Source organism: Acomys minous (genome assembly GCF_964271855.1).
Source record: "Acomys minous genome assembly, chromosome: 6".
NCBI classification, from domain to species: domain Eukaryota; kingdom Metazoa; phylum Chordata; class Mammalia; order Rodentia; family Muridae; genus Acomys; species Acomys minous.
Window position 1 is genome coordinate 99,456,488 of NC_140487.1, and position 27,308 is coordinate 99,483,795.

The 27,308-nt window shown below is 47.3% G+C and overlaps 2 protein-coding genes across 8 annotated transcripts in view; one reads left to right on the forward strand and one right to left on the reverse strand.

The window, feature by feature from the left end:
* Positions 1-27,308, reverse strand: part of MACF1 (microtubule actin crosslinking factor 1) — a 348,476-nt gene that overhangs the window by 313,984 nt on the left and 7,184 nt on the right. The gene's annotated exons all lie outside the window — the stretch shown is intronic.
* On the forward strand, positions 11,385-20,470 carry LOC311600443 (uncharacterized protein). Its single transcript, XM_084787147.1, has 2 exons — positions 11,385-13,198; positions 19,586-20,470. The coding sequence occupies exon 1, from the start codon at positions 11,386-11,388 to the stop codon at positions 12,268-12,270; it is 885 nt and encodes a 294-aa protein (XP_084643273.1). The 5' UTR covers position 11,385; the 3' UTR covers positions 12,271-13,198; positions 19,586-20,470.

Below are 27,308 nucleotides of genomic sequence, written 5' to 3' on the forward strand. Positions count from 1 at the left end.
ACCTTTCTGCCCAAAGAGACTGAAATCCTTCAGGTAATACCCAGCTTGCACTCCCTCGGATGCCTTCTCTGCCATCTTACCTTGGCTACCCTGGGCACCACAGCACCACAGTATCAGCAGTATTTATATCACAGCCCGCCCTGTACCAGTGCTGCCCTCCTTCCAGTGCCTCCCCCCCTCGACTGTAAGATCACAGAGATGCAAGCACAGTGATCTTTGTTTCCTCGGCACTTCCTCTACTCCCTGGTTCAGAATACAAGGTCAATAGATATTTATCAATGAAACAAGTCCTCCAAACAAATCCCTCAACACTCTCGGAAATTAACTAACAAGTCGGGGTAGAGCGGAGCCAGCCTGAGCTGCATAGTGAATGACAGGCCAGCGTGAGCCACACAGCTACAGCATGAAACCATGTTTCAAAGCAAACAAACAAAAAGAAAAGAACAGAAAGTTACATTGGAAACTTAGTAGGTTTGTATATAATTCTTGTTAGTTATTTATTGTTAAAATCATTACAAGAGAGTTGGTGAGATGGCTCAGAGGTTAAGAGCACTGGCTGCTCTTCCAAAGGTCCTGAGTTCAATTCCCAGCACCCACATGGTGGCTCCCAACCATCTATAATATGATCTGGTGCCCTCTTCTGGCATTCAGGCAGAATACTATATGCATAATAAATAAATATTTAGCCCGGCATGGTGGCCCACGCCTTTAATCCAGCACTAAAGAGGCCCAATCCCATTCCTCCTCCTTGACCCCCCTCAATTTATTTTTATTGTATGTGAATGTGTGAGCATATATACCACCCGCAGGCCTGGTGCCTTTGTTTTAGATCCCCTGGAACTGGAATTACAGGTGACTGTGAACAGTCTCTCCAGCCTCTCCATCACCTCTTAATCTAGTTTCATGACTCAACTGCAACATCAGCTTCTAGACTCTAGTATCAAGAGTGACTGGCTCCTTACACTCTCATCCATCACTTACATGACATGCACATCACTCCTGCCCAGAATATGAAACACAAGCATTCACATTTCACATTTGAGAGTCTCCTCCCTACTCCTAACAATCTTTCTTTTTCTCTCAGCATATTTCTCTGACTGTCTGCATCTGTATGTGTGTATGTGAGTGTGCTTGCACACCAATGTTATATATTTACATTTGTGTTCAAAAATGTGTAAGTACACATGTGTATACATGTGCACTTGTAGAAGCCTGACATCAGGTGTCTTTATCAATCACTCTCTACCTTATTCACTGAGACATGTCTCTTACTGAGCCCAGAGTTCAATTGAACTAACCAGCTTGTTCCAATAATCCCATCTCTGAACCGTAGGCAACCCGTACACATTTGTGCACTGTGGGCATTTGAAGCTGTATCAAGTGTCTTATCAGTAGAAATTTTGTTTTACTTGTTTCTCTGTTTAGTTGTTTGGGGGCTGTGTTTGTTTGTTTGTTTGTTTGCTTATTTGGTTGGTTAGATTTTGGTCTGGTCTGGTTTGGCTTGGCTTGAGGACAGGGTATCACACACCCCAGGCCGACCTGGAACTTACTATATAGTTAAGGATAACTTAAATTTCTGATCCTCTTTCTTACAACTCCTAGGTGCTGAGATTACAAGCATTCAACACTCCATTTATGAATGGCTGGGAAGCAAACCCAGGGTCTCCTGCACGCTACAGGTACAACTGAGTGAACTATGTCTTATTTTGTTCCATTGAGACAGAATCTTTTTATCTGGCCTAGGCTGATCTGGAACTCTGTTATTTAGTTCAGTTTGTCCTCAGACTAGGGTTACTCCTGCCTCAGTCCCTTTAGTGCTCAGTTCATAAAGCTGAACCACCATACAAAGTTGGTTTTTTGGATTTTTGGTTTGGTTTGGTTTGGGTTGGTTTTGGTTGGGTTTGGTTTTTGGTTTTTCAAGACAGGGTTTCTCAGTGTAGCCTTGGCTGTCCTGGACTCACACTGTAGACCAGGCTGGCTTCGAACTCACAGGGATCCACCTGCCTCTGCCTCCCGAGTGCTGGGATTACAGGCACGCTCTGCTGCTACCAGCACTGGGCTTTGTTTTGTTTTTAAAGACAGTCTTTCTTATGCAGCCCAGGCCCACCTCAAGGCCTCCCTCCTCAAGCAGCTGGAATTGCAGGCATGCACCACCGTGCCGCACATCTACTCCTAATCTTAGTCTCATTCTCTCCGTGCTTCTAAGTATTCCATCCACCTCCCAACACCACTTGCTCCAACACAGTATCTCTTACAGGCACTAACAAAACATCTCAGACCGTGGGCTTATTCATCGCTGTTGACTGACTAAAAAGCACAGCCAAAGAAAATTACTTCCTATGTCGCAATCAACATACTCCTTTGGATTGAAAACTGTCTGAACTCCAAAAGGCAATTCAAACAGGCTTATTCTTTGCATTAAAAAAAAAAAAAAGCAATCTGTTTATCCTTCTGAGCAAAAATTTACTACAGAAACGTATTATAGCAAGACGGAACCCAGCAGTTCAGCTAGCAAAGCCCTGTCCAAAACATTATGATGACTGGCCAATTAATTAACTTGTCTTAGGTCACTGGCCAAATCATTCCTGATAATTAGAACATCCCTGATGACTGACACACCGTCATACAAACAAAGCATTTTTGAAAACAGAAAGAAAAATGGATGCTTATACCAAGAGAGATTTACACAGTAACCAAATTGTATACAGCCAGAAGTGGAAAAGTATTGACTATTAAATTTTGTCCTTGAGCACCCTACTCTCTCCTAGGCACAATGTCTATCTGTTAGGTCCTATACACACTCAAAAACTCTATGTACACATTCCCATATGTTATCATTTTCTACATTAAATATCAAAAATAAGCCAGGCGGTAGTGGAACACGCCTTTAATTCCAGCACCCGGGAGGCAGAGTCGGGCAGATCTCTGTGAGTTAGAGGTCAGCCATCTACAGAGCAAGTTCTAGAACAACCAGAGCTGTTACACAAAGAAACCTGCCTCGAAAAAGCAAAAAAAAAAGGAAAGAAAGACCAAAAATACTGCTTCTGTAAAATGAACTTTTTTCATGTTTATGTGTATGTCGTGTCCATGCTTCACACGTATGTGGACAAACCTGTGTATGCAAGTGCCCATCTGTGTGCATGTGACATGTGGAGATCTGAGGCTGCCACTAGGAGTCCTCTTCCATGACTCTCAACTGTACTCACTGAGGCAGGGTCTCTCAGTTGAACCTGGAGCTTACCAATAAGGTTATCTAGCTACAGCTTGCTCCAGGAATCTCCTGTCTCTCTCTACCTCTGGAGCACTGGAATTATAGTAGGGCACCACCACACCAGAGTGAGATTGCCATGGGGCCCATGGGGTTAAGCTCTGGTCTTCACACTTGATGTTTGTGAGGCAAGTGCTTCCACTACCAAGTCATCTCCCCAACCCAAGCTGAGCACTTTTACAGAATATAACTTGAAAGTGCTATGACTACCCCTTCTCTTAAGAGAAATTCCTGCCAATCAACACACATTGAAGAAATATACAAAGTCCCTAAGAAAGGGGTGGCTCTACAACCCCAGCACCACAGAGGCTGAAGCAAGAGAAGCAATGAGTGCAAGGCTATATGTTGAGGCCCTACCTCAGAAACAAACAAACTTCCTACGTTAGGGGCTGGGGTGTAGCTCAATGGACGTGCACACAGATGATACCATGGGATGACACAACTACAAAAACAGAACCCTTAGCACTTTTACACTACAGAACACTGTTTCACTAAGGAGACAATCCTAAAAGGTGTGGAACAATGCAAAAGTGTGATGTGAACATTGTAAGACATGAAAGAAGGAAGCCATCGATGAATGGTAGTAACAGGAGAAAATGGCATGAAAGATGCAAATGTCATGTCATGCTTTAGATTTAATAAAGGGGGTAAGATTCACATAGCCAGAAAGAGGCCATTATAAGAAGAGGGAACCTAACCGTGTAATGGTGGTGCACACCTGTAATCCCAGCACTCGGGAAGCAGAGGCAAGTGGATCTCTGCGAGTTTGAGGCCAACCTGGTCTACAATGTGAGTCCAGGACAGCCAAGGCTACAGAGAGAAACTATGTCTCGAAAAACAAACAAAACAAAAAAGAGCTGCTGTGGTCACGATGTCTCTTAACAGCAATAGGAACCCTAACTAAGACACAAGCCATCTATAGTGTCACACAACTATAACGTCACTTAAAATCTCCACACTAGGGATACTGAGGCAGAAAGATGGGGAACTAAAGGCCAAGCTGAGACTATATCTCAAGATAAATAAATATTAAATAAAAATTATTAAGGCTGGAAATGTAGCTCAAGGGTATATGACTTGTGTGGTATACAGGAGGTCATAGATTCAATCCCTGGACATTTCTCTTCCCCGATGTACACTCTTTCTTTCTTTCTTTTTTTTTTTTTAAAGACTTGTTTATTTTGTATGCAGTGTCTGCCCACGTGTAGGCCTGCATGCCAGAAGACACCAGATCTCATTATAGATGGTTGTGAGCCACCCTGTGGTTGCTGGGAATTGAACTCAGGACCTATAGAAGAGCAGACAGTGCTCTTAACTGCTGAGCCATCTCTCCAGCTCCCTAGCTGTATACTCTAACGGTTCTTTCCACCAAGATCTCTGAGGCCTGGAACAGGCCTTGCAAAGCAGCAGGATAATAGACTGTGGCTATCGGATCCCCAAGGCCTGCGTTACGTCACTTGCTAAGCCAGACCAAGGCCACGGCAGTGGTTCCCATGAGCACTGCTAGCACATGCACACATTTTATTATTTCAACAGCGTGCCGTGGCCAAAGCTGGTGATTTCCCAGCAGATGGACTTGACTCACTTTCTAGGCTAACAGTATCTGCGTCCAGAGACAGCAATTACCCCATTGTTCTGTGAGAAGCGTCCATTCCAACACCAGGACATTGTTCTAAAAGGGAACTTAAGACCGGAGTTTACTTTTAACCAAGGGACTCTTCAGAGCATTACTTGGGTAAGCAATCCCAAATCCTCAGTCTACCCTTTCCACTGTTGGCCAAGTCACATCATTCTGCAATATATTCTCTGTATAAAATTCTCAGGGACTTACATATCACAAAACTTCCCCATAACTAGGAGGGAAGAAAGGCGCACATCTTTTTTTTTTCTTTTTCTTTTTTTTTTTTTTAAATACTTTTATTTTATTACATATTTATAAAACAAACTACATACAGCAGGGAGAATCATGTGACAATCACGAGAATAATGAGTTCTATACATGTTACATTCATAGTGAATTGGCCACCTGCATTCGTCCCATTTGAAGTAAGTGTCTTTCCTGTCTTGTTGGGTCTAAATTTCCGAATGAAATTCAATATCTATCCTATCTCAACTCTAATAGCTTAACTTCTTTAACTTAATCTAAGACGATCTTGTCCCCTAATCAACTAAGCTTGGCTGTAAAACTATACTATCTTGTCTTCAATGCCCCTCAGAGACTTGAGAAGGAATAAAACTTAAATTCCTGAGTGAACCAGCAGTGTGGGTTTAGCAGCTTCCAAAATGTACAAATTGACTTAAGACAGTTCACCAAATACACTTTATAACACTGGAGCCTCATCTTCAGATTTCTGGCCTAATATCTCTGCCAGACTTGTTTGCAGGGCAGGAACTATTGAGGACTTGTTTAACCTGACTTGGCAGAGTGCGGCCGTTGACTCTGCCTGCATCTAAGTTGCCCATTTTTAGGCAGATTCTGTTTGTGGCAGGAACGAGGACATTTTGCCCAATGGTTCGTTTGCCACCTTTGAAGCCATCTCCATAAGGAGGTTCTTTGATGCTCATCATCTTCTTTGAGGTTGGCTGGGTGTTGTCAGGAGTTAACTTGTCTAGTTGTCAAAGAAATTTAGGATTGTAAGAACAACTTTAAATGCCATATTCTGTGTGTCTCTGAGGTTTTTGAAGACCTTATTCAACTAATTTACTACATATATTGACAGAGTCATATCTATCTGTTAGACTTAGGATATATATTCTTGTGTTAAAATCTGCCAAGTATTTGATGACATGCTCATGTTTTGTAACAGTATACTAAATTCTGTAGCAATGACTTAGATATAACCTTCCTTATAAGTAACAACTAAGGCCTTGAGCTGTAGGTCCAATCATCTAGCTTTTGTTCTGTCCTCCCTCTATGTTCCTAAATCTCTCTTTCTCTCCTTTCAGCTCCCATCTCCTTGCCTATGTATGCAAGATAAAGGCAAAGAGAGACATTCCTGCATTTCCCCTATTTTTTTCTCTGTATAAGACCAATAATGACTTATGACCACCTCTCAATGAGAATAAGCATTTGTAGATCAAGCGAGCAAACTCTTTTTTTCTTTTTCAAGACAGGGTTTCTCTGTGTAGCCTTGGCTGTCCTAGACTCACTTTGTAGACCAGGCTGGCCTCAAACTCATAGTGATCTGCCTGCCTCTGCCTCCCGAGTGCTGGGATTAAAGGCATGTGCCACCCACCCAGCTGAAAGGCGCACATCTTTAATGCCAGCATTTGGGAGACAGGTGGAATTTTGTGAGTCTCAGCCCAGCATGGTCTACATAATGAGTTCCAGGCCAGACAGGACTACATAGCAAGACTCTATCTCAAACAAACAAGGGGAAAATAAATTTCCCACAGTTCAGAGCTATATAATTGTAAGGCACTTGAGTGTGCGCCTGTCCTTCAGAGGCTAGAAGCCAGCAATGACACTAATAGTAGCATTTTACTAACATTTTCACAAACTACTTCAACTAATCCAAGTTAGTACTCTGATTTTACAGTTCCTCTGTGACAATGTAAAACCCTCGTACAGAGCTCTGAAACCTGTGCTTGGGTAAGGCCCTGTGTTTAAATTTTCCAATCTTAGCGATACTACATGTATAGGATATTATTATGAATCTCAAATAAGATGAATATGAAGTGGTTTTGAAAATATTATATACAGGGCTAGAGAGATGGCTCAGAGGTTAAGAGCACTGTCTGCTCTTCCAGAGGACCTAAATTCAATTCCCAGCAACCACATGGTGGCTCACAACCATCTATACTGGGATCTGATGCCCTCTTCTGGCCTGCAGGTGTACATGCAGGCAGAGTGCTATATACATAATAAATCTTTTTTAAAAAGAACATGTTATGAACATGAAAAAAAAAAGTAAAAACTGATAGCATAGTGTATGCCAACACCTCATCTATATTCTCATGAATACCAATAAATCACTGACAGATTTAGTAGATGAAAAATCTAAAGATAAGAGTGAGTCAGCAGTGTTTCTAGGGGGATACCCCAGAAGTGCAAAGCTAGACTAGAACCCAAATCTGAAATCTAATTGTCTTGTCAGGGTGTGTGTGTGTGTGTGTGTGTGTGTGTGTGTGTGTGTGTGTGTGTGTGTGTGTGTGTGTGTGTGTGACGTAGCCCTGTGCAGTTACTTTCTGTGGTAGGCTGAACATACCTATCTAGTTGCATTCATCCCTTGCACCAGGTGAGTACACCTAACAAGAACTCCAATATAAGTCAACTCAGAAGTTTGTAAGTGCCACACAGTCAACACTACCCATGTTGAAATGTGATTTTTTTTTCTAGTCCGGGTTGGCATAAGAGGACTTTAATTGTCAAAAGTTTGTGAAAACACACTTTTCTGAACTTGCATGGTAGCACTACCTGTAGTCCCAGCACTTGGGAAACAGACAGTAAATTTGGTAGTTCAAAGCCAGCTTCAGCTATACACCCAGCCTAGGCTGAAAACCTATCTTCAAATCAAGTAACTAACTGATATTAAAATTAAAAGCTGGTATGGTGCTGTCAGGGTTATACAGTAAGTAAGACCAGGAACAAAACAAACATAAGGACAAAGCCTGGGCTGGAGAGATAGCTCAGTGGTTAAGAGCACTAACTGCTCTTCCAGAGGACCTGGGTTCAATCCCCAGCACCCACACAGCAGCTCAGAACTGTCTGTAACTTCTGTTCCAGGGGACCTGACACCTTCACAGACATACATGTGGTCAAAACACCAATATATGTAAAATAATAATAAATAAATAAGGACAAAGCCCAACCTCAAAGAACCCTAGAGACCCTCTTTGTCCTTGTGTTTCCCGGGCACTCACCACCATCTCATAATTTGTTACTATGTATCTTTGTTTGCTAGATGTGTGTAACAGGGCAGAAGCCAGGCCTCAGTCATAATCCCAGCATCTCCAGTGCCCCACACTATCACCCTCAACAGAGATTTAGTAGTCATTTGTTGAGGGGTGAGAGGTGTTCTCTTGGTTGCTGAAACATCAGCATCTAGTTACCGAGTTATCTTCTTGCTTATCAGCCAGCTATCTGAAGCAGCCTTTGGGATACTTAGGAAGTAAGGAGGGCACTTCACGTCCATGCTGAATCTTCTAGCTCTGCTAAAACCATGCTCACAATCAACACAGGGTAACAGTTGCCAAGCAGTTCTAGAAAATCCTGACAACCATTCCTAATAAAACTGCTTTAATTGCCAGGTGGTGGCGGCACACCCCTTTAATCCCAGCGCTCAGGAGGCAGAGGCAGGCAGATCGCTGTGAGTTCGAGGCCAGCCTGGTCTACAAAGTGAGTTCAGGACAGCCAAGGCCACACAGAGAAACCCTGTCTCGAAAAACCTTTTTTAAAAAATGTTACTTTATACACAGCTCTGTTCAGTCCACACTGCAAATGCATTATTATTTGTTGCTTTAGTCCCTTCTTGGGGTAATTTATATAACTGAGAACAACAGATCTCCCTCTCTGTATGAAAATCCTACTTTATTTTGCATAATAATTCTTCAAATCATTACGGTAAAAATGCAACTAACTCGGAGGCCCATTAATGAAGGTCTAGAAACCAGCAGTAATATCAATTTCCCTCATTTCTCTCCAATGGGGAGGTGGGGTTGAGACAAGGTTTCTCTGTGTAACAGCTCTGGCTGCCCTGGAACTCACTCTGTATACCAGGGCTGGCCTCGAACTCACAAAGATCCGCCTGCTCCCGCCTTCCAAGTGCTGGGATTAAAAGGCATGTGCCACCACCACCCAGAAAAGTCTTTATTTTGAGACATGGTCTCAAAATGTAGCCTTTGGCTAGCCTCTTACCACCCAGGCCCTGAAATTAAAGGCATGCGTGCATGCATGCATGCATGTATGCTGTCTTTAAGATTATTTGTTTATGTGCACGTGTGCTTGCATGAATGCATGTGTGTAACAGTTGTGTCTAGTACATCCCCTGGAACTGAAGTTACAAGGGGTTGTAGCTCTCATCTGTGGAATCCTCTCTCCAACCCTAAGGCCATTTTTTTTTTTAAGATTGATAGGATGGAGACTGGAGAGACTGCTCAGCAGTTAAGAGCACCTGCTGCTCTTGCAGAGGACCTAGGTTGAAATCCCAGCACCCATCTGGTGGCTCCCAACTATCCATAACTGCAGTTCCAGGGGATCCAATACCCTCTTCCGCCATCCTCCGGCACCAGGTACACATGTGGTGCACCACCATACATGCAAGCAAAACACTCATACACACAAAAAAAAATAATTTAAAAAAAAATTAAAAATTAAGTGCCTTTAAGAAAGAGGGCCTGTGTCTGAGAAGAATCAAATTCGGACACACTGTAACAAAGTCCAACAAGGGAAAACCAAATTGAATGAGGTGGCTGGAAGTCTGTACACCACTTGCCCATCCAGAACAAGCCCTGCTCCCTCTGTCTCAAAACAGGGGAGCCCAACTTCCTTTCAACTAGGAGCCACGGACTAGACCCAGGGAGGTACTGAGATTTCTTCCTATTTGTGCTTGAATTCTGCTGGTTGGAAGCCGGGCGGGCGGCGCAGCCAGGGACAGCCCCAGCATATCACCCCGCTGCGGAGTGCAAAGCAAAAGCCAGTGAAGGGAACTTAATGGAACCATTCAGGAGCAGCAGTTCTCCAGTGAAGTTCAGCAGCCCACCCTAACCTCTTTGTGCCTCGGAATAATCCCCATTTCTTAAAGGAAGGACCACAGGGGCCTGACAGAAAACTCCCTGCAGACAGGAAAACTGGGCAGCTTACAGGAGCTGATGCAGCATAAACAAACAGAAGCCCCAGCGGGTCCCTTTACCATTTCATCCCTCAAGCTGCATTCCCAAGTAGAGCTCTAATGTCACCAGGAAAAAAAAGGGGGTGGGGTGGGGGGCGAGCTACACTTTGTCATTAGTTTCCCTTCACTGGGTAGGTGTGGTGAACAAGTATGCTGGCCTCAGTCATAAGAGTCGAAGATTTCTGTCCTTCAGATGGTAAGAAAAGTCACAAGAGCCCCAGCTTTAAAAAAAAAAAAAAAAAAAAAAAGGAGAAAAGTGCTGTCTGTTAAGTTTCTGGGAAAAATCAACATCTCCGATGAAAGTGCAAACTGAAGTCCAGAGCACACTGATAAATCAAAGCTGGGGCTCCAGAGCCACGTACCCCCTTGCCTTCCACTTGGGGCACCTTAGGGCGGTTAGGGAAAGGCTGCCCCTAGCCCTGCTGGCCTGTCAAAACTTTCTCTGCATGCACTCATAGAAGATTAGGCATTAACTCGCTTAACCGCTTCGCAAGACAGCCTCCAGGGGCTGAAACCCGAGACCAATCTTTATTTCTGAGAGGAGGGGAAAAAAAAAAATAATAATAACTAGACCCTTGCCTCAACCAGGCAAGCCCAGACATGGAGGGGGTTGGCGTGGGGGTGAGGAGGCCTGTCCACCGAAATCTGCACACTCACGAGCCACGCAGCCCACCCGACACTCCCCCCCCCACGACCCCCAAGGGTGCTCGACAACCTTAGGCTCCCGCGCGACACCCCTACCCCACCCCCGAGAGTGAGGGAGACAAAAGCGGGCGGGCGACCCCCCGGAGAGCCACCGCAGGGAAGCTCGCCCGGGGAAACCGATTGAGAGCGTCTTCTCCCCCGAGCCCCAACTCCTCCTCGGCCACAGAGTCCCACAGCAGTCGGTCTCCGGGGCCAGCTTCCACGTCTCTCCTCCTTCGGATCCGGCCAGATAATAAAGCAAACAGTGCGACTGGAGCTAGGAGAGCGAGCGCCGAGGAGCGCCGGCCGGGGAGCGGGGCTCGCGAGGTTTATCTCAACTCCACAGGAGCCGGGCCCCCCTCGAGCGCCGGCCGCAGCTCCCGGCCCAGCCCCGCGAGGGTGGGCGCGCCCCCCGCCCGCCTCCCCACCTGCACCCGGCCCCGCGGCGGGCAGCGAGGGCCAAGCCGCGGGCCTCGGGCTCCGGCCAGCGCCGGCCCGGCCTCAGCCTCACCTTTGTAGCGCTCCAGTACATCCTCGTACGCCTGCACGAACTCCTTCTCCTGGCTGCGGTTGGCCGGCTGCTGACCCGGCACGTAGCCGGCCATGGCTGCCCGCGCCGCACTCTGCCCGGGCCCCGGGGGGCGCCGGCTCCAGGCCCGCGCGCTGAGGCGGCGGCGGCGGCGACGGCCCCAGCCTCGGCCTTTGTGCGGTTCGGCGGCGGCAGCAGCGGCGGCGACGGTACCCTCGCTCTCTCGCTCTCCTCTCGCTCTCGGCTCCGCGTCCGGCTCGCCCGGCCCGGCAGTCGCGCGCGCTCCGCTCCTCAGCCCGCTCGGTCCCGGCTCGCGTTTCCGCCTCCCCACCCCTCGGCTCCGCTCCTCCCTCAGCCCGCCCCGGCGCGACGGCGGCGGCGGCGCCTCCTGTCAGGAGCGCCAGGCCCGGCCGGTTCCCCGCCCCTCAACCCGCCGCCTCCGCCGCCGCCGGGCGCGTCCTCAGCCCCGTGGCTGCAGCTTGCTGGGCTGGGCCGGGCCGGGCGGGCGAGCGACCACCGCCCGGGCGAGCAGCGGGCCGGAGCGGAGCCCAGAAGCGGCCGGCCGACGCCTGAGGCCTGTCCCCGCACCACACGACAAGAGGCCCGGCGGGCCGCGGCGACCGGGAGACCCCCGCGCCGACCCGGGCCGGGCCGCAGCCCCACTCAGCGCTGGCCCACACCGGCCGCCGGGACAAAGGAGGGAGCCACGGGCTGAGCCTGTGCGGCCGAGGGAGAAGAAGGTTCTAGAGAAAACCTTGAAGGCAGGCGGGGAGCAAAAGACCAAGATGCTTCACATCCAAGGCCAGACAGTTCCAGAACCGAGCCGAGGAAGGGCAGGACCCGGCCAGGACGGCCGTGTGAGGCCGAAGGGGGACAGTACGACCACAAAGAAGCCCGCGAACAAAGGGTTGTCCCGAAACAGACGAAGCGAGGGGGACAGAGCCATCACCACAAAGTAAACCAGGCCAAGGAGCAGAGCCTGAGAAATGACAATTGGGAGAGCAAGGAAAACAGGATTGTGGCTGCACGTGGGGGGAGGGCATAAATCCGGGGGTGGGGGGGAGACCCAATAGGATTACTAAACTGTGACAGCCTTCTGAACAGCGCGACTTAGATCAAAAGGGAGAGAAATGTGGGAACCCGAGGCTGCACCAGGACTGTCAGGGAACAAAGAAAAGATTCTGGAAGCAAAACTGGTTAGGGCGACACGAGGGAAGCCCATCGCCAATTATTCTCAGCCCTGGAGAAAGGAAAAACGGGAAATGTAAATACGGGCAGGGATTTACTTGGGGGCCCTTCTGTAGAAGGGTTCCCAGCGTCCTGGGGTTCCCTGTTCGGTTGTGTATCATTCAATCCCAATATTCACGGGTTGACTGGAACCAAGAGCATTGAGTGGAGGATTCCGACCTGTGATCCTAGCACGCAGGAGGCCGGAGCAGGGGAACTGCTACAAGTTCAAGGTCAGCCTGGGCCACAGAGTAAGACCCTGTCTCAGGCAAACAATTTGAACTTTGGTAACCGCAGATGATACTTTGAACCCACTTTTCGGCCCATTCAACAACCGTCGTTGACGTGTTTTTTAGGGAATGGGGAAATGGTTGTAATAACTTACACCAGTAACTATCACAGCAAAGGCACATGAGCAAGTAGAAAAAGACTTCCCGTGACGTCGAGCAACCAAAGCTGACACTTGGGATTCCATTTCAGTTCTCATTCTTAAGAGTCTGAAGTAGGAGCCTCTTACCCTAGAGCAAGGGCTGGAGCTTTGTACCTTGTGAGTAATGTCAAGTATCTGGTCAGTAACTGCTCAGCACAGAAACAGAAATGATGCTTTTCGCTAATAGGTGCAAGCATAGCTTTCCACATTGCATCACGCGCAGAAAGCAGGTGAGCAAATAATTAATCATATCACTTCCCACCCATTTTTTGCTGAGTTTCCCAACCTCTGTACAGAGAGGGTCTGGAAGAGGACATGGAAGATCCTTGGGGCAAATACTCATTTTTTTTTCCAGTTTTACTTTGTGCTTTAAATAGAAAAAAAAATTCATAGTTCACAGATTGAGGTCAGCTGCTAATGAGTTCGGTCTTAGGTATATTTCTCTTAAAGAATAAAAGGCACTTAGCAGGGAACCCAAAATGAAGGAGTTGGTGTGGTACTCGGCCACAGGCACATTAAAAAAAAAGGAAAAAAAAATAGAGGATACAGAATCACTAACTCTGGAGCCTGTAAGTGCTGAGTCACGGCATTTTCTATACTGTTTTATGCCAGGAGGGCTAAGAAGGCCTGGATGCAAATACACATCCACAGCCTCCACCCTTACCCACTCTACAACACCCACCTCCTCAGTTCATTGCAGCCAACTGGAAAGTACCCCCAACTCCTCCTAGGCCTGCTACAGGCACCAGTTTGTGAGCAGGTTCCTCAAGAGTCGTGACTGATACTTGCCAAAGCTTGGGAAATAACAGAAGGAAGAGTCTACTGCACTAATCAGGTTCTGTGGGAAACCAGGGAGCTAGGGAGCGGGCGGCAAAGGGCTGAGATTCCTATTAAGGAACACAGTAAGAAGCCAGGCTTGGTGGTGCGTGCCTTTAATCCTGGCTTTCAAGGGGCAAACGTGAGAGGGTCACAGTGAGTTAGAGACCAACCTGGTCTACACAGTGACGTCTAGGCTGGACAACTACATACTGAGACCTTGTCCCCCCTACCCCACCCCCACCCCCACCCCCAACTGGGGGGAGGGGGACGCACGGTAAAGCCCAGGAGTGGTGGTGCAAACTTGCAACCCAGGCATTCGGAAGGCTGGGGCAAGAGAGCTGTAAATTTGAGGGCAGCCTAAACTATATTTATATATAGTGACACCCAGCCTCAAAAGAGGAAGAAAAGGAAAGAAACCTGGTGATTAGGAAGCCCGGCTCTGGTTTGCACCGTGGCTAGAGCGCCTCTCTCCAAACCAAGTGGCTTTCTTGGTGAAATTTGCATTTAAATACTCCCCTGAGAGTTTGAAGTAAAGCATTCTTCTAATGAATGGGAAAGGGGAAGTCCACATGTTTGGCTGATGTTCCTGTTTTATACAGAGAAAATTTTACTAGGCTAGAGGGAACAAAGCTTGGGGGGGAGGGAAGAAAGCCTACCAAAGTGAGGGGGCTTTTTTGTTTTTGTTTTACTGGTTTTTTTTTTCTTCCAACCAAGAGTCTTAAGCTTATTGCCAAACCATACAATCCAGAAAGCTCTAAAGCTCTCTCCGAAAGGAGAAAGGCTTGTGGGCCTGCTGTTGAATTTCTAAAGAGGTTATGAACCTGGGAGGACATCTAGTGGGAGACATCGGTACTGCAAGGAAATAAAACCTTTAGAATCCTTCCCTTCTCCCAAATGCCCTGACACTTTTTGGGGGGACAAGTTTGGAGACAGGGTTTCTCTATGTAGTCTTGACTGTCCTGGACTTTGTAGACCAGGCTGGCTTTGAACTCACAGAGATCTGCCTGCCTCTGCCTCCCAAGTACTGGGATCACAGGCCTGTGCCACCACCGCCTGGCTCCTTTTTACATTTTTAAGGGTGTGTGCGTGTGCATGTGTATACATCAGTGTAGGTGCCTGCAGAGGCCAAAAGAGGGTACCAGGTCCCTTGGAGATAGAATTACAGGCAGTTGCCAGCAGCCCATCTTACCATATTCTTCGAACCATAAGAGGCACTTTTCCCCCCCAAAAAATGGGGGGAGAAATTAGGGTGCATCTTATGGTCTGATTGCTGTTTTTACTGTTTTTCTTGTTTTACTGCTCTAAAAACTGGGTTCCTCTTATGGTCAGGGGTGTCTTATAGTCTAAAAAATACGGTATATGCTAAGCACCCCACTCTTGTCCTTTGTAAGAGTTGTAAGTGCTCTTAACTGCTATCCCCTCCTTTTACATTTCTGTTTGTTTGTTTGTTTGTTTGTTTGTTTGCAGTACAGTCTCTCTATGTAGCCCTGGCTATCCTGGAGCTCTCAAATGTAGACCAGACTAGCCTGGAACTAACAGAGATCCACCTTTGACTCCTGAGTGCTGGGATTAAAGGCATTTGACACCACACCTGGCCTCCCTTTTACTTTTGTTTTGTTTTGTTTTGTTTCAGTAGAAAGTTTTACTATAGTCACTGATAGTTTCTGAGCCTAAGCTGTATGACAAGAACAGGTCCTAGAAATAAGATGCCATCAACAGCTAAGTCAGGGCTTCTTAAGGGATTCACGGTAAAACCTGGGGTGAGGTATAAGAGGGTGAGCTAGATGCCCCACCCACGAGGTGAGCTTGATCACAACCATCCTCAAAGACAGCTTCCGGGCAGGGCGAGAAGGAACCAGAAGCTCTTCGGGCTTCCCTGGCCTCCAGCAAGGGCATTCCTAGAGCTGTGGCTCTGGGGTCCCTTCCCTGCCTGGCCAGTCTGTTTCCTGTTCTCACTGCAGTCAGATGTTCTCCTTTGATCTGAAGTTGCTCAGCCTTACTGGATCCCTTTTTATTTTTTTATTATGGGACAATCTCTCTAAATTACCCTGACAAGCTTTGAACTTGCAATTCTCCTACCTTAGCTTCCTGAGTACCTGAGACTAGAGGCCTGTGCCACCATACTGTCTCCCTTTTAATTATTATATTTTTATTTATTTTTTTGTGCATGGGGGTGTGTATGCATGCCAAGGCATAAAAACAGAGTTCAGATAACAAAATGTGGGCATTGATTATCTACTTCAACCCTTATGTCTTTGAGACAAGGTCTTTATTGCTTTTTCCTTTGAAAGTTCTCACTGTGTAGCCTAGGCTGGTGTTGACCCTGAGCTCCTTTTGACTCAGCCTCAGTTATAGGCATGCACTGCCATTTTACCTTTTTATGTTTTAGTAGGGTTTTTTTTTTAATGTTATATGCAGGAATGTTTTGCTTACGTGTATGTGTGTGTACAAAACAGTGCCTACAGAGCTTTGGATCCCCTGAAACTGGCAATGTAGATGTTTGTGAGCCACCATGTGCACATGGGAATTGGAACCAGGTCCTCTGCAAGACAAGCACACATTTAATTCCAGGACTCCCGAGGCAGGCCATCTCTGTGAGTCCGAAACCAGCCTGGTCTACAAATTAAGTTTCAGGACAGTCAAAGCTGTTACACAGAGAACCCTACCTCTAAAACCAAAACAAAACAAAACAAAAATTCATTCAGGAGTTGGGCGTAGAGGTGCATGCCTTTACTCCAGCACTCCCAATCTGATCTACATAGTTCCAAGACAGCCAGAGCGTCATAGTGAGACCTTATCTCAGGAAAGAAAGGAATGGAAGAAGGGAGGAAAAAAGGAAGGGGGAAACAAAACAAAACAAAACAAAAAAAAGCAAGAACAAAAATAAAACAAAGGTTAGGCATGGTGGCGCATGCCTTTAATCAGAGCACTCGGGAGGCAGAGGCAGGTGGATCACTGAGTGCAAGGCCAGCCTGGTCTACAAAGTCAGTCCAGGACAGCCAGGGCTACACAGAGAAGCCCTGTCTCAAAAAACCAAAAAATGAAATAAAAATAAAAGAATAAAACAAATATAAGACAAAAGCCAAGGGCTGGAGCCACTTCCTATGCAGACTGGAAAGTCTCCTCCTGTTGCTGCCCCTTCCCAACCTCTAGGAGGTTTTACTTCCAGCCTTTACTTCTTCCATGTGGCTTAAGAAGCTCTATTTTCTATGTGTAAATTGATGTAAATACATTTGCTAATAGCGTGTGTGTGTGTGTGTGTGTGTGTGTGTGCGTGTGCGCGCGCGCGCGCGCGCGTTTCCCTAGTATTCCTCTTTTCAGTACTATCTGCCATGTCTTGTACATTCCCCTGTAGAAGCAGGCATGCAGGGGCTGCTAGGTCTGACCGGTCGGTTAGAAGCAGAATTGCCAGGTTCTAGCCTGTCTCGTTCTTGGGCGTCCTGCCTCCAGGGCCAGCCCCTCCTCCTTTGGCCAATCCCAGGCAAAGTTGCTTGCTGCCTGGAAACCTAAGTTTTTGCCCTGAGTCCTTTAGTCTGCTCTGGGGCAGCTAACTGCCTGCTCTTGTGCTACCCTCTTCTGCCCTGAACCTGCAGTATCCCTCATCCCAAAAGCCTGGATGGTGCCAGCCACCCAGGAAGGAGGTTCCCTGCTACCCAGCAGCCCATCACCATAGCAACCCTCAAAATGGTTACCCAGATGGCTGGGTAACCATAGCAACCGGCCAAGTCTCACCACCTTAGCTACTTCTCCTTAGGCCTTCTCCTCTGGCATCTCAGAGCCACTGGCATCCTTACTCCAGAGAAGGAACAGAAGGACCCTCAACAAGTAGCTGTCCCCAAAAAAGCATGGAATGCCTCACCTGCACCGGCCTCTCATGACATAGTGCATACAAAGGGTGTGAAGGCTCTTGTGAACTTTGAAGTGCTACACAGATGTTAGTGTCATTATCTTTTTTTTTCCCCCCAGACAGGGTCTCTCTGTGTAGCCTTGACTGTCCTGGACTCACTCTTTAGACCGGGCTAGCCTTGAACTCACAGCGATCCTCCTGCCCTCTGCCTCCCAGTGGTGTCACTATCTTACTGTGCTCTGTAAAGGCAGCAGGCTGCCTTAAGCAGAGCTAGAGTCCTTCCAAATTTGGCCCCTTACTGGTTGTGAGACCTTAGGCAAGGTACTGAGCTCTCCAGGTGTCTGCTTCCTTTACTATGGAAGGTCTGCTTCTTAATCACTGGGGTCCCAAACAGCGTGTAACAGTCAAAGCACATAGCCTGGGATTCAGAACGCATCCGTAGCAGTTATATTAGACCTGGCTCTCCACTAACTCCCAACCTCTGTGTGAAAAAAAAATTGAATTCTTTTCCCTCTGGAGAGAATCAAACCTCCAGCACTTGGGAGGCAGAAGCAGGTGGGTTTCTGGGAGTTCGAGGTCAGCCTGGTCTACAAAGCAAGTCCAAGACAGTCACAGCTACACAGAGAAATCCTGTCTTTAAAAAAAAAAAAAAAAAAAAAAGCCACACTTTTAATCCCAGCAATTGGGCAGCAGAGACAGAGGAGTCTCTAAGTTGGAGGCCAGCCTGGCCTACAAAGTGAGTCCAGGACAGCCAGGGCTACACAGAGAAACCCTGTCTCCAAAAATAAATAAATGCCATCTTATTTTATTTTTGGTTTTGCTTTTTGAGACAGGATCTCTCTATGTAGTCCTGACTGCCCTGTGTTTGCCAAGTGCCTGGATTGCAGATTTGCACCACATTTACTATGTTTCTTTTCTTTTCTCATTTTTGGTGGTAGGAGCAAAAGAGGGTCTCACTATGTAGCCCTACCTAGCCTAGAACTCACTATATAGACCAGGCTGGCCTCTCATTCACCAGAGAGCCATCTGCCTCTGATTCTCAAGTGTTGGGATGAAAATAATGAACCACCACACCAAGCTCAACCTCCAACTTTCCCCCCCCCCCCCCAAGGCAGGGTTTCTCTGTATAGTCTTAGCTGTAGACCAGGCTGGCCTCGAGCTCACAACGATCCTCCTGCCTCTGCCTCCCAAGTGCTGGGATGAAAATCATGTACCACCACACCCATCTCAACTTCCAACTTTTGAGATTGAGTCCTCAAAGTCCATTTATGGGATGCTCTCTTCAATTGCACTGGCAGAGTTCTGATTAAAGCCAGTGTCCATGGGTCTTAAGTGTTACAGGTACAACAGATGGCACCTTCAAAAACCAGCCTCCAGCTACAGAACAAATAAATGCACCAAAGCCTCACTCTTTTCTTGAGTGTGAATCTTGTCTGGAAGGGTCAGGGTCCCAGGTAACACTAAGGGACACAGTGCCCTGGTAGTCAGCACTGTGCCTCCTGAGGCCTCTGGGCAGTGGCATCAGCTCTCATCTTCAGATGTCAACTCTGATGTAGATAAATATATTCAAAACTAGAGTAGAGTAGTGGTGAGGTATGGTGGTTGAAAAGTGGGGCAGGAGACTGGCATGTGGCTCAGTGGGTAGACTGCTTCCCTGGCATGCATAAAGTCTTGGGTTCACTTCCCACCACTATGGAAACATGGTGTGTAATCCCAAAACTCTTAGTGGCACACACCTTTAATCCAAGCACATGAGAGGCAGGGGAAGACAAATTTCTGTGGGTTCAAGACCAGCCAGTCACAGCTACATAGTGAGACCTGTCTCAAAAAGGTAATAATAATAATAATAATAATAATAATAATAATAATAATAATAATAATAATAATAATAATAATAATAAAATAATTAATAATGCAGAAGAAGAAGAAGAAGAAGAAGAAGAAGAAGAAGAAGAAGAAGAAGAAGAAGAAGAAGAAAGAAGTCCCAGAACTCAAGATGAAGACAGGAAGTTAGACAGCCATTCAAGACAGGCTTGTGCCTATGAGACCACCTCAAAAAAGAAAGTGAAGGAGGCTAGAGAGATGGCTCAGCAGTTAAGAGCACTGGCTGCTCTTCCAGAGGTCCTAAGTTCAATTCCCAACAACCTCACGGTGGCTCACAACCATCTATAATGAGAGCTGGTGCCCTCTTCTGGCCTGCAGGTATAACACTGTATACTTTATATGTAATAAATAAATAAATATTAAAAGAGAGAGAGAGAGAGAGAGAGCACTGATCACAGTGACAGATGTCTTTAACCCCAGCACTCACTTGGTGGTTCACAACTCTGTGTAACTCCATTTCCAGTGAATGTGATGCCCTCTTCTGGCCTCTTTGGGTACCAGACATGCATATGGACATACATGCAGAAAAAGCACTCATACACGCAAAAATAAATTGGTTCGTTGGTTGGTTTTTTGAGACAGAATTTCTCCGTGTAGCTTTGGCTGTCCTGGACTTTTGTAGACCAGGCTGATCTTGAACTCACATTGGTCTTTCTGCCTCTGCCTCCCAAGTGTTGGGATTAAAGGCATGTGCCACAACACCTGGTGCAAAAATAAATTTTAGAGATTTTTTAAAGGTAAAAATTGGGGCTGGAAAGATGGCTCAGAGGTTAAAACACTGCCTGCTCTTCCAAAGGACCTGAGTTCAATTCCCAGCAACCACATGGTGGCTCACAGCCATCTATAATAAGATTTGGTGCCCTCTTCTGGTGTGCAGGTATACATATGGGCAGAACACTGTGTACATAATCAGTATATAAATAAATAAATCTTTTTAAAAAACAAATAATAAAGGTAAAAATTTCTGACATAAAAGAGGCCCTGTGTGTGATCTCCATCAGTACAAAAATGTAAGAATTTAAAAATACATAAAGGCAGGCATGGTAGTACATGTTTTAAATCCCAACACTTGGCAGAAACAGGCAGATCTCTGAGAGTTCAAGGCTAGATTATTGTACATTGAGAATTCCAGGACAGCCAAGGCTACATAGAGAGATTCCTGTCTCTAATAATAATAATAATAATAAATAAGATAGGCCAGGCAGTGGTGGCACATAGCTTTATTCCTAGTGCTCAGGAGGCAGAGGAAGATAGATCTCTGAGTTTAAGGCTAGCCTGGTCTACAAAGAGAAACCCTGTCTCAAAAAACCAACCAAATGAGCCAGGCGCGGTGGCACATGCCTTTAATCCCAGCCCTCGGGAGGCAGAGGCAGGCGAATCGCTGTGAGTTCAAGGACAGCCTGGTCTACAAAGGGAGTCCAGGACAGCCAAGGCTACACAGAGAGACCCTGTCTCAAAAAACCAAAAATGAATAAATTAAAAAAAAAAACCAAACAAACAAGAAATATAGATAGATAGATAGATAGATAGACAGACAGACAGACAGACACACACACACACACACACACACACACACACACACACACACACACAGAGTCAGACTGACCTTGCTTTGCCAGGCACGGTAGTACATGCCTATAATTTAGCATTCAGAAGACAAAGGAAGGAGGACTATCAAGGGGTAGGTAGTGGCACATGCCTTTAATCCCAGCACTTGGGAGGCAGAGAAGCAAAGCACCAGAGCTATACAGAGAAGACCTGTCTCAAGTTTTTAAAAAAGTCATTATTTTATACAATAGATATATGCTAATAAAAGTGAGTAACATTGGGAGGGCAGGGAAAAGTATGTCATTGTCCAAATTTTCCTTTTTAGTATTGCGGACTGAACCTAAGGCCCTTTTCAGGCTTAGTCTACCTTTGAACCATGTCCCTAGCTACCTTTTCTATTTTTACTCGGAGACAAAGTCTCACTAAAGTTCCTCGGGCTGGCCTTGAACCATCAATCGTCCTGCCTCAGCTTCCTGAGTAGCCTGCTGCACCAGGCCCAGCTCTGAACTTTCTTTTCCATAACTGTGGAGGCACGATAGAGCATATGAACAGGATAAGACCGTCCTTATTCTAAATTCATCTTTTGAGGCAGGGTCTTACTATGTAGCTCAGGCTGGTCTAGAATCCACCCTGTAGACCAGGCGAGCTTGAATTCGCAGAGATCCACCTGTGCCCGCCTCCGGAGTGCTGGGACTAAAGGCATGTGCCACCAAGACCAGTTATGGTTGGTAAATCTTGTTTCTGGGTGATGGGTATCCAGAATACCCTTCTCTCTGCTCTTGTATTTGTTGACACCTTCTGCAAAGAACATTGGCATCCTCAGGACCGGAAGTGCAGTGCTGAGTAAACTCCATGGGAACATCCTGCCTGTGGGGCTGCAGCGACCCCGTGCATACTAAAAAGCTGAACCCTGGCTTTCCACTAGCTTGCCAGACAAGCCCAGACAAGCTGCTTAGTTGCTTTTGTTGCCAATGGCAGTGGTTTCCCAGGGTTCTGTGGGGGATGAAATGACACGTGTAAGGCCTGGGTACACATCGAGGACGCAGCAACAGCACAGCTGTGACTCTGGGGTGCCCAAGCTGGGTCGAGACTTCCCTCCCTAACCCACCCCCTGTGTTAAAGTTTTCATTGTTCCGGGTCCCAGATGGGCAAGAGGGGGGGGTCCTCCCCCCTCAGAACTTCCACCAAATTGTTCCAGCTTAAGTTCAACACAGCTCGAGCTGCATCTTTGCTACTTTCCTGGGCGGGAGCTGGACCCTGAAGCCCAAACTGAGCCTTGAACAACATAGCTAAAGGAATGTTTATGAAGGCAGCAAACACATGACCAGTGAAAGAGTAAGGGGGTAAATCAGCACATTCATAGACCAGTGACAAAGTGTGTGAGGGAACTGATGATGTGTAGAGGCTTAGCCAGTGTAGATCGAGGGCCGCCTGCAGAGCAGACACGGGCCCAGGCAGCTTACTTACTCCCGTGATCTCACTCAGCCCAATTTGCAAGACTCCGAAGCAGCTCTCTCGCTCCCCAATTTTAATAATGAAAAATGTGGGGCCCAATCAAGTGAGTAACTTTTCAGGGTCCCCAACTGAGATGTGCAAAGCCATTCCTCTGCATGAATGAATGGAAGAGAAAATAACTGTGGAAATGAGCAAGTGAAGGAGAGAGCATGCGCAGAGACGACACACTCACAGAGGCTCTGAACAGAACCCGCCCCTTGACCACAAAGGAAAAACTCCTGGGGTGGGAGTAGGGCACAGCCCATAATCATTCTTCAAATTACAGGGGCTTCTCGTCTCTCTAGCAGCAACCTTAATCCGATGAGAGATCCCAGCGAGGAGGGTCCTTTCTGTTCCTACAGAAGGTCAAAGAAGAGCCAGGAATCTGGCCTGCTTCTGCCCTGATTGCTACAGGAAGTCTATAACGCCAAACCACAGCAGGTCTCAGCTACAGCAACTATGAAAAAAAAAGATGCCAGACGGGCTCAGTGTAACACTCGGGAGATGGCGGCTAATTAAATCTCACATCCAGGTGTGATCACTGACCTTCCTGAGCTGGAGAGGCGGCAAGGCAGTCCTACCTGAATCCTACTTCAGTCAGTTTTTCTAGTGGCAAAAACAACAGCCTTCCACAGTCCCCAAAACACCCAGCTCCCCTCTGCACTCCTAAGCTTCAGAGCAGCCAGCCACAAGGCAGGCTGCCATTGCTCTGTATTACCTGCAACTCACTGGAAAAGCATGCCGGGAACCCCAATGGCATAAAGGCAGGATTGTGCGTTGCAATGTAGTAATCACCTCCCTCACCAGCTGGGGTCCCGGAGGGACCCTGAGCCTCAGAGCAGGGACAGCTTGGCTGTCTTTTTTTGCCGCCTGCAGAGAATTCTGCCCACGTGGTCATTTTCTATCCCTCCAGCGAATGTGACCCAGATTTACTTTCAAAGCGCTGCAGCTGAGCTGGCGCTGTGGAGCGGTGTGGAGCTTCCGTCCACTCTGCCCCACTTTCCCGGGCCTCTCCTGCTGTTGGAACCAAGCTCCAAGACAGAGCCAGGGACTCACATCCCACAGTTAGAAGGAGCAAGAGAAAGTGGGCAGAGATGGAGCCTGACTGGGGGGCAAAGCTCCAAAGTACTTGGAATAAGAAAGATTGCCTGTCCAGGAATATGGGTCCTCAGTAGGATTGTTCTCTTAGGGTCCCGTTTCCTGCTTCTATGGCCCTTGATTCTATCTATGGCTTGGCCAGAACAAATTGTTTCCATCTGCTCTCTGACAAGGCCTTGGAATGAACAAAAGAAAATGACAGAAGTAAGCAAGCTCAGGCCCCTTCCTTGCCGGCCTAGGAAACTGTGGGCCTCCCGCAGGCTCCCCTGCCTCTTTTGGTTGCTATCCAAGCCATAGGAAAGGCCACACTAAGTGCAGTAACGGGCATGGAAACCTCATCAGTCAGTTCTGGTCCCTATCCCTTCAACCCTGGAAGCAGGTACCATGGCAACCCGTAACAGAACTGAAGCTCTACAGGGTCAAGTCATTTGGCTAGAGGTCCTGACTCTGCATACAACCGTCAGCGTAGCTCCTTGTACATAGCTGGGGCTCAGTCTTTTTATTGACTGGATGAGTGGATGCATAAATGGAGAAATGGAGAAATGACTAAATGAATCTGCTGTCCTGGAGAAGAGCACCACGGGGTTCTCAGAACTGTCCGCCCAGGGTCAGAAAAGCAACATGAGACTCCCGATTATAACACGGTCCACGTCTGGTGTGAACAGTGAACCTGGGAACAAAGCTTGACCATAAGGACCGAGAAGCGTTAGGAAGAGACGCTACGTTGTCTGACAGGAGGGATCAGACGCGGCTTCCTGGAGGAGGCTCCAGCGGAGCAGATGTTGGGAATGGGTCACACGAGTGAGCAGCGCTTTCTGCTGACTAACCAGGGCTGGGTGCATCCTTAGCCTGAGTTCCTGCGTGCCCAGCTTTCACAATGTTAGCCAGTTTTTCCTTTCCTTCCATCCTCTCACCTAGACTGAATTCCACAAAGCGAGGACCACCTCTTCAGCTATCTTTGAATATCAATGACAAAAACAAAAAGGAGGGTAGCATGGGAAGTGGCTGCAGATTGATTTAGAGTCAGAAGCCACAGGGAACACGTGTCTTGGAAATCAGAACGAAGGGCAGTTTCCCGTTGGGCCACAGACACATAGGTTCGGCTTCCTAAGTCCTCTCACTTAGGTTTGTTTGTTTGTTTCTTTCTTTATTTCTTATTTTTTAAATATTTATTTATTTATTATTTATACAGTATTCTGCCCTCATGTGTGCCAGCATGCCAGAAGAGGGCACCAGGTCTCATTATAGATGGTCATGAGCCACCATGTAGTTGCTGGGAATTGAACTCAGGACCTCTGGAGGAGCAGACAGAGCTCTTAACCGCTGAGCCATCTCTCCAGCCTCGAAATGAAATAGTCTTAATGTAACTGGTAAGGCTTCAGAGCAAAGCTGTGTAATTCAGCAGCGTCACAGATGAAGCTACACCCTAGGCACAGACCCACAACCACAGCACGGGCTGTGCGGCCGGCCTAACCCAAACAGCGTGGCATTGTCCGTTGTTCTCCTCCTCCAGGCAGCTTCGGAGACTTACAGCTTGCCTGCCCTGCGGGTTTTCTTGTAGATTCTGATAAATAGGTTCTCAACCCTCAGAAAAACGTAACAGAACACACAAAAAGGCCAGGGTCGGTGACACATAGTTGAACTCTATCTCTTGGTAGGTGGAGACAGAAAGATCAGGAGTCAAAGTCAGCCTCTGCTACACAGATTGTTCAAGGCCAGCCTGGGCTCTATGAGACTCTGTCTCAAACAAAGCAAAACAAAACCCAAGAAGGGCCTAAATGCGCGACGTTAGATGGATGAATACCTGATTGACGGGTGGAAGGGGAATCCCTTTGCAACAGCCCTGCCTTAGTCGAAACAAGACGCTTGACCCCGTATCTGCAAAAATGTAGTCAGAACAACTATATAAACCCATAATGCAACAGATGAGAATGGTGCCCCCTAGCATTGTGTGGTTGTAAAAACACACAGCACTTGTCTTTGACCATTTCCTTCACCTGTTCCCCATAGGCCTCAAAGAACATAACATTTAGCCAGGTGGTGGCGTTGGCGCACATCTTTAATCCCAGCACTTGGGAGGCAGAGGCAGGTGGATCTCTGTGAGTTCGAGGCCAGCCTGGTCTACAAAGCGAGTCCAAGATAACACAGAGAAACTCTGTCTTGAAAAACAACAACATTTTTACTGCTCTCCCTTTCTTCTTTGTTTTTTCAAGACAAGGTGTCTCTGTGTAGCCCTGGCTGTCCTGGAACTCACTCTGTAGACCAGGCTGGCCTTGAACTCAAGAGTTCTGCCTCCGCCTCCTGAGTGCTGGGATTAAAGGTGCACACCACCACTTCCCAGCTTCACTTTCCCATTTCTTACTCTATGTGGTTGCTACCTTGTTAAAATAACTTCCCCAGCCCCTCCCCCACTTTCTTGTTGACACCCCCTCAACGAGTAAGGATAGTTATTATGTCAGAGGGGAAGAAGCAACAGAAAAGTCTCAGGTATAAAGTCTTGGGTTTTTTGTTTTTTGGGTTTTTTTTTTTTTTTTTTTTTTAGTTGTTTTGTTTTTTGATTTTTCAAGACATGGTTTCTCTGTGTTAGCCTTGGCTGTTCTGGACTCACTTTGTAGACCAGGCTGGCCTCGAACTCACAGTGATCTGCCTGCCTCTGCTGGGATTAAAGGTGTGCGCCACCATGCCCGGCTTCAGGTGTAGAGTTTAAGGGAGATGCTGGAACACACTATTGGTTCTCTCCATTTTTTGTCACTGCCCTCTCCTTTTTCTAAGGGCCAGGATCTCAAGGCTGCTCCCGGCGGGGCTTTGGAGATCACGGCCAGCTACTTAAATTGCCACCTGCACAAGAGTCCGGCTCGGCCTGGCTGCCTAAGAAATGGGGATAACCTCATGCTCGGAATAACCTAGATCTGTACCTGCCAGTCCCATGGGATTCCAGGCAGTTTACCAAGTCCTTAGGGCTTTAGCCTAGCGTGCATCCTGACTAGCTCACAGCCTTTTGAAATCGCTGTACAAATCCTAAAGCTCTCACAACTAACTGACTCTTGTACACCTCAGAGGTGTTAGGCTTAGGGAGTTGAGGAAAGGGCTGGCAAAGAGGGAAACAGCAAGGGGACTGGGTGGAAGCATCTGGGAGGTTGGCAAGGTGTGTGTGTGTGTGTGTGTGTGTGTGTGTGTGTGTGTGTGTGTGTATGAGTGTGTGTCTGTCTGTCTGTCTGTCTGTCTATCTTGTGAAGCAGCTTTCTCATCCCTGGCTTGCCACTCTTTGACATGGGTGACCAGTTAAGGAGTTCTCATTAGGCCCCTCAAGCAAAGTGGGGGTCCTAAGACCTGCTCAGGACACCATACCGGGCTGAGGCCTGGAAAGTCTCTCCATTTGATGAGACTGATTCTGACACCTCCCACTTAGCTTCGTAACCCAAAACCTGAGGGAGGAGAAAAATTACACAGGACACAGCTGCTTCCAGCGTGAGCCTGACTTCACTTCCTTCCAGAAGGTAAAGATCTGCTCTCGGGAGCCTCGGAGCATTCAGGGTCTCCCAAACATGCCTGCACCTACATGTGGGAGGCAAGGCTGCCTGCTTCATGACTCTCGTGGAGCCCCCACAATATTCTAAAATCGTATGGTGACTTCTGCCAGACGCTAAAGT

Coding starts and splice junctions, on each gene's coding strand:
- LOC311600443 (XM_084787147.1), top strand. CDS start 11,386: ATGGCTGCCCGCGCCGCACTCTGCCCGGGCCCCGGGGGGCGCCGGCTC.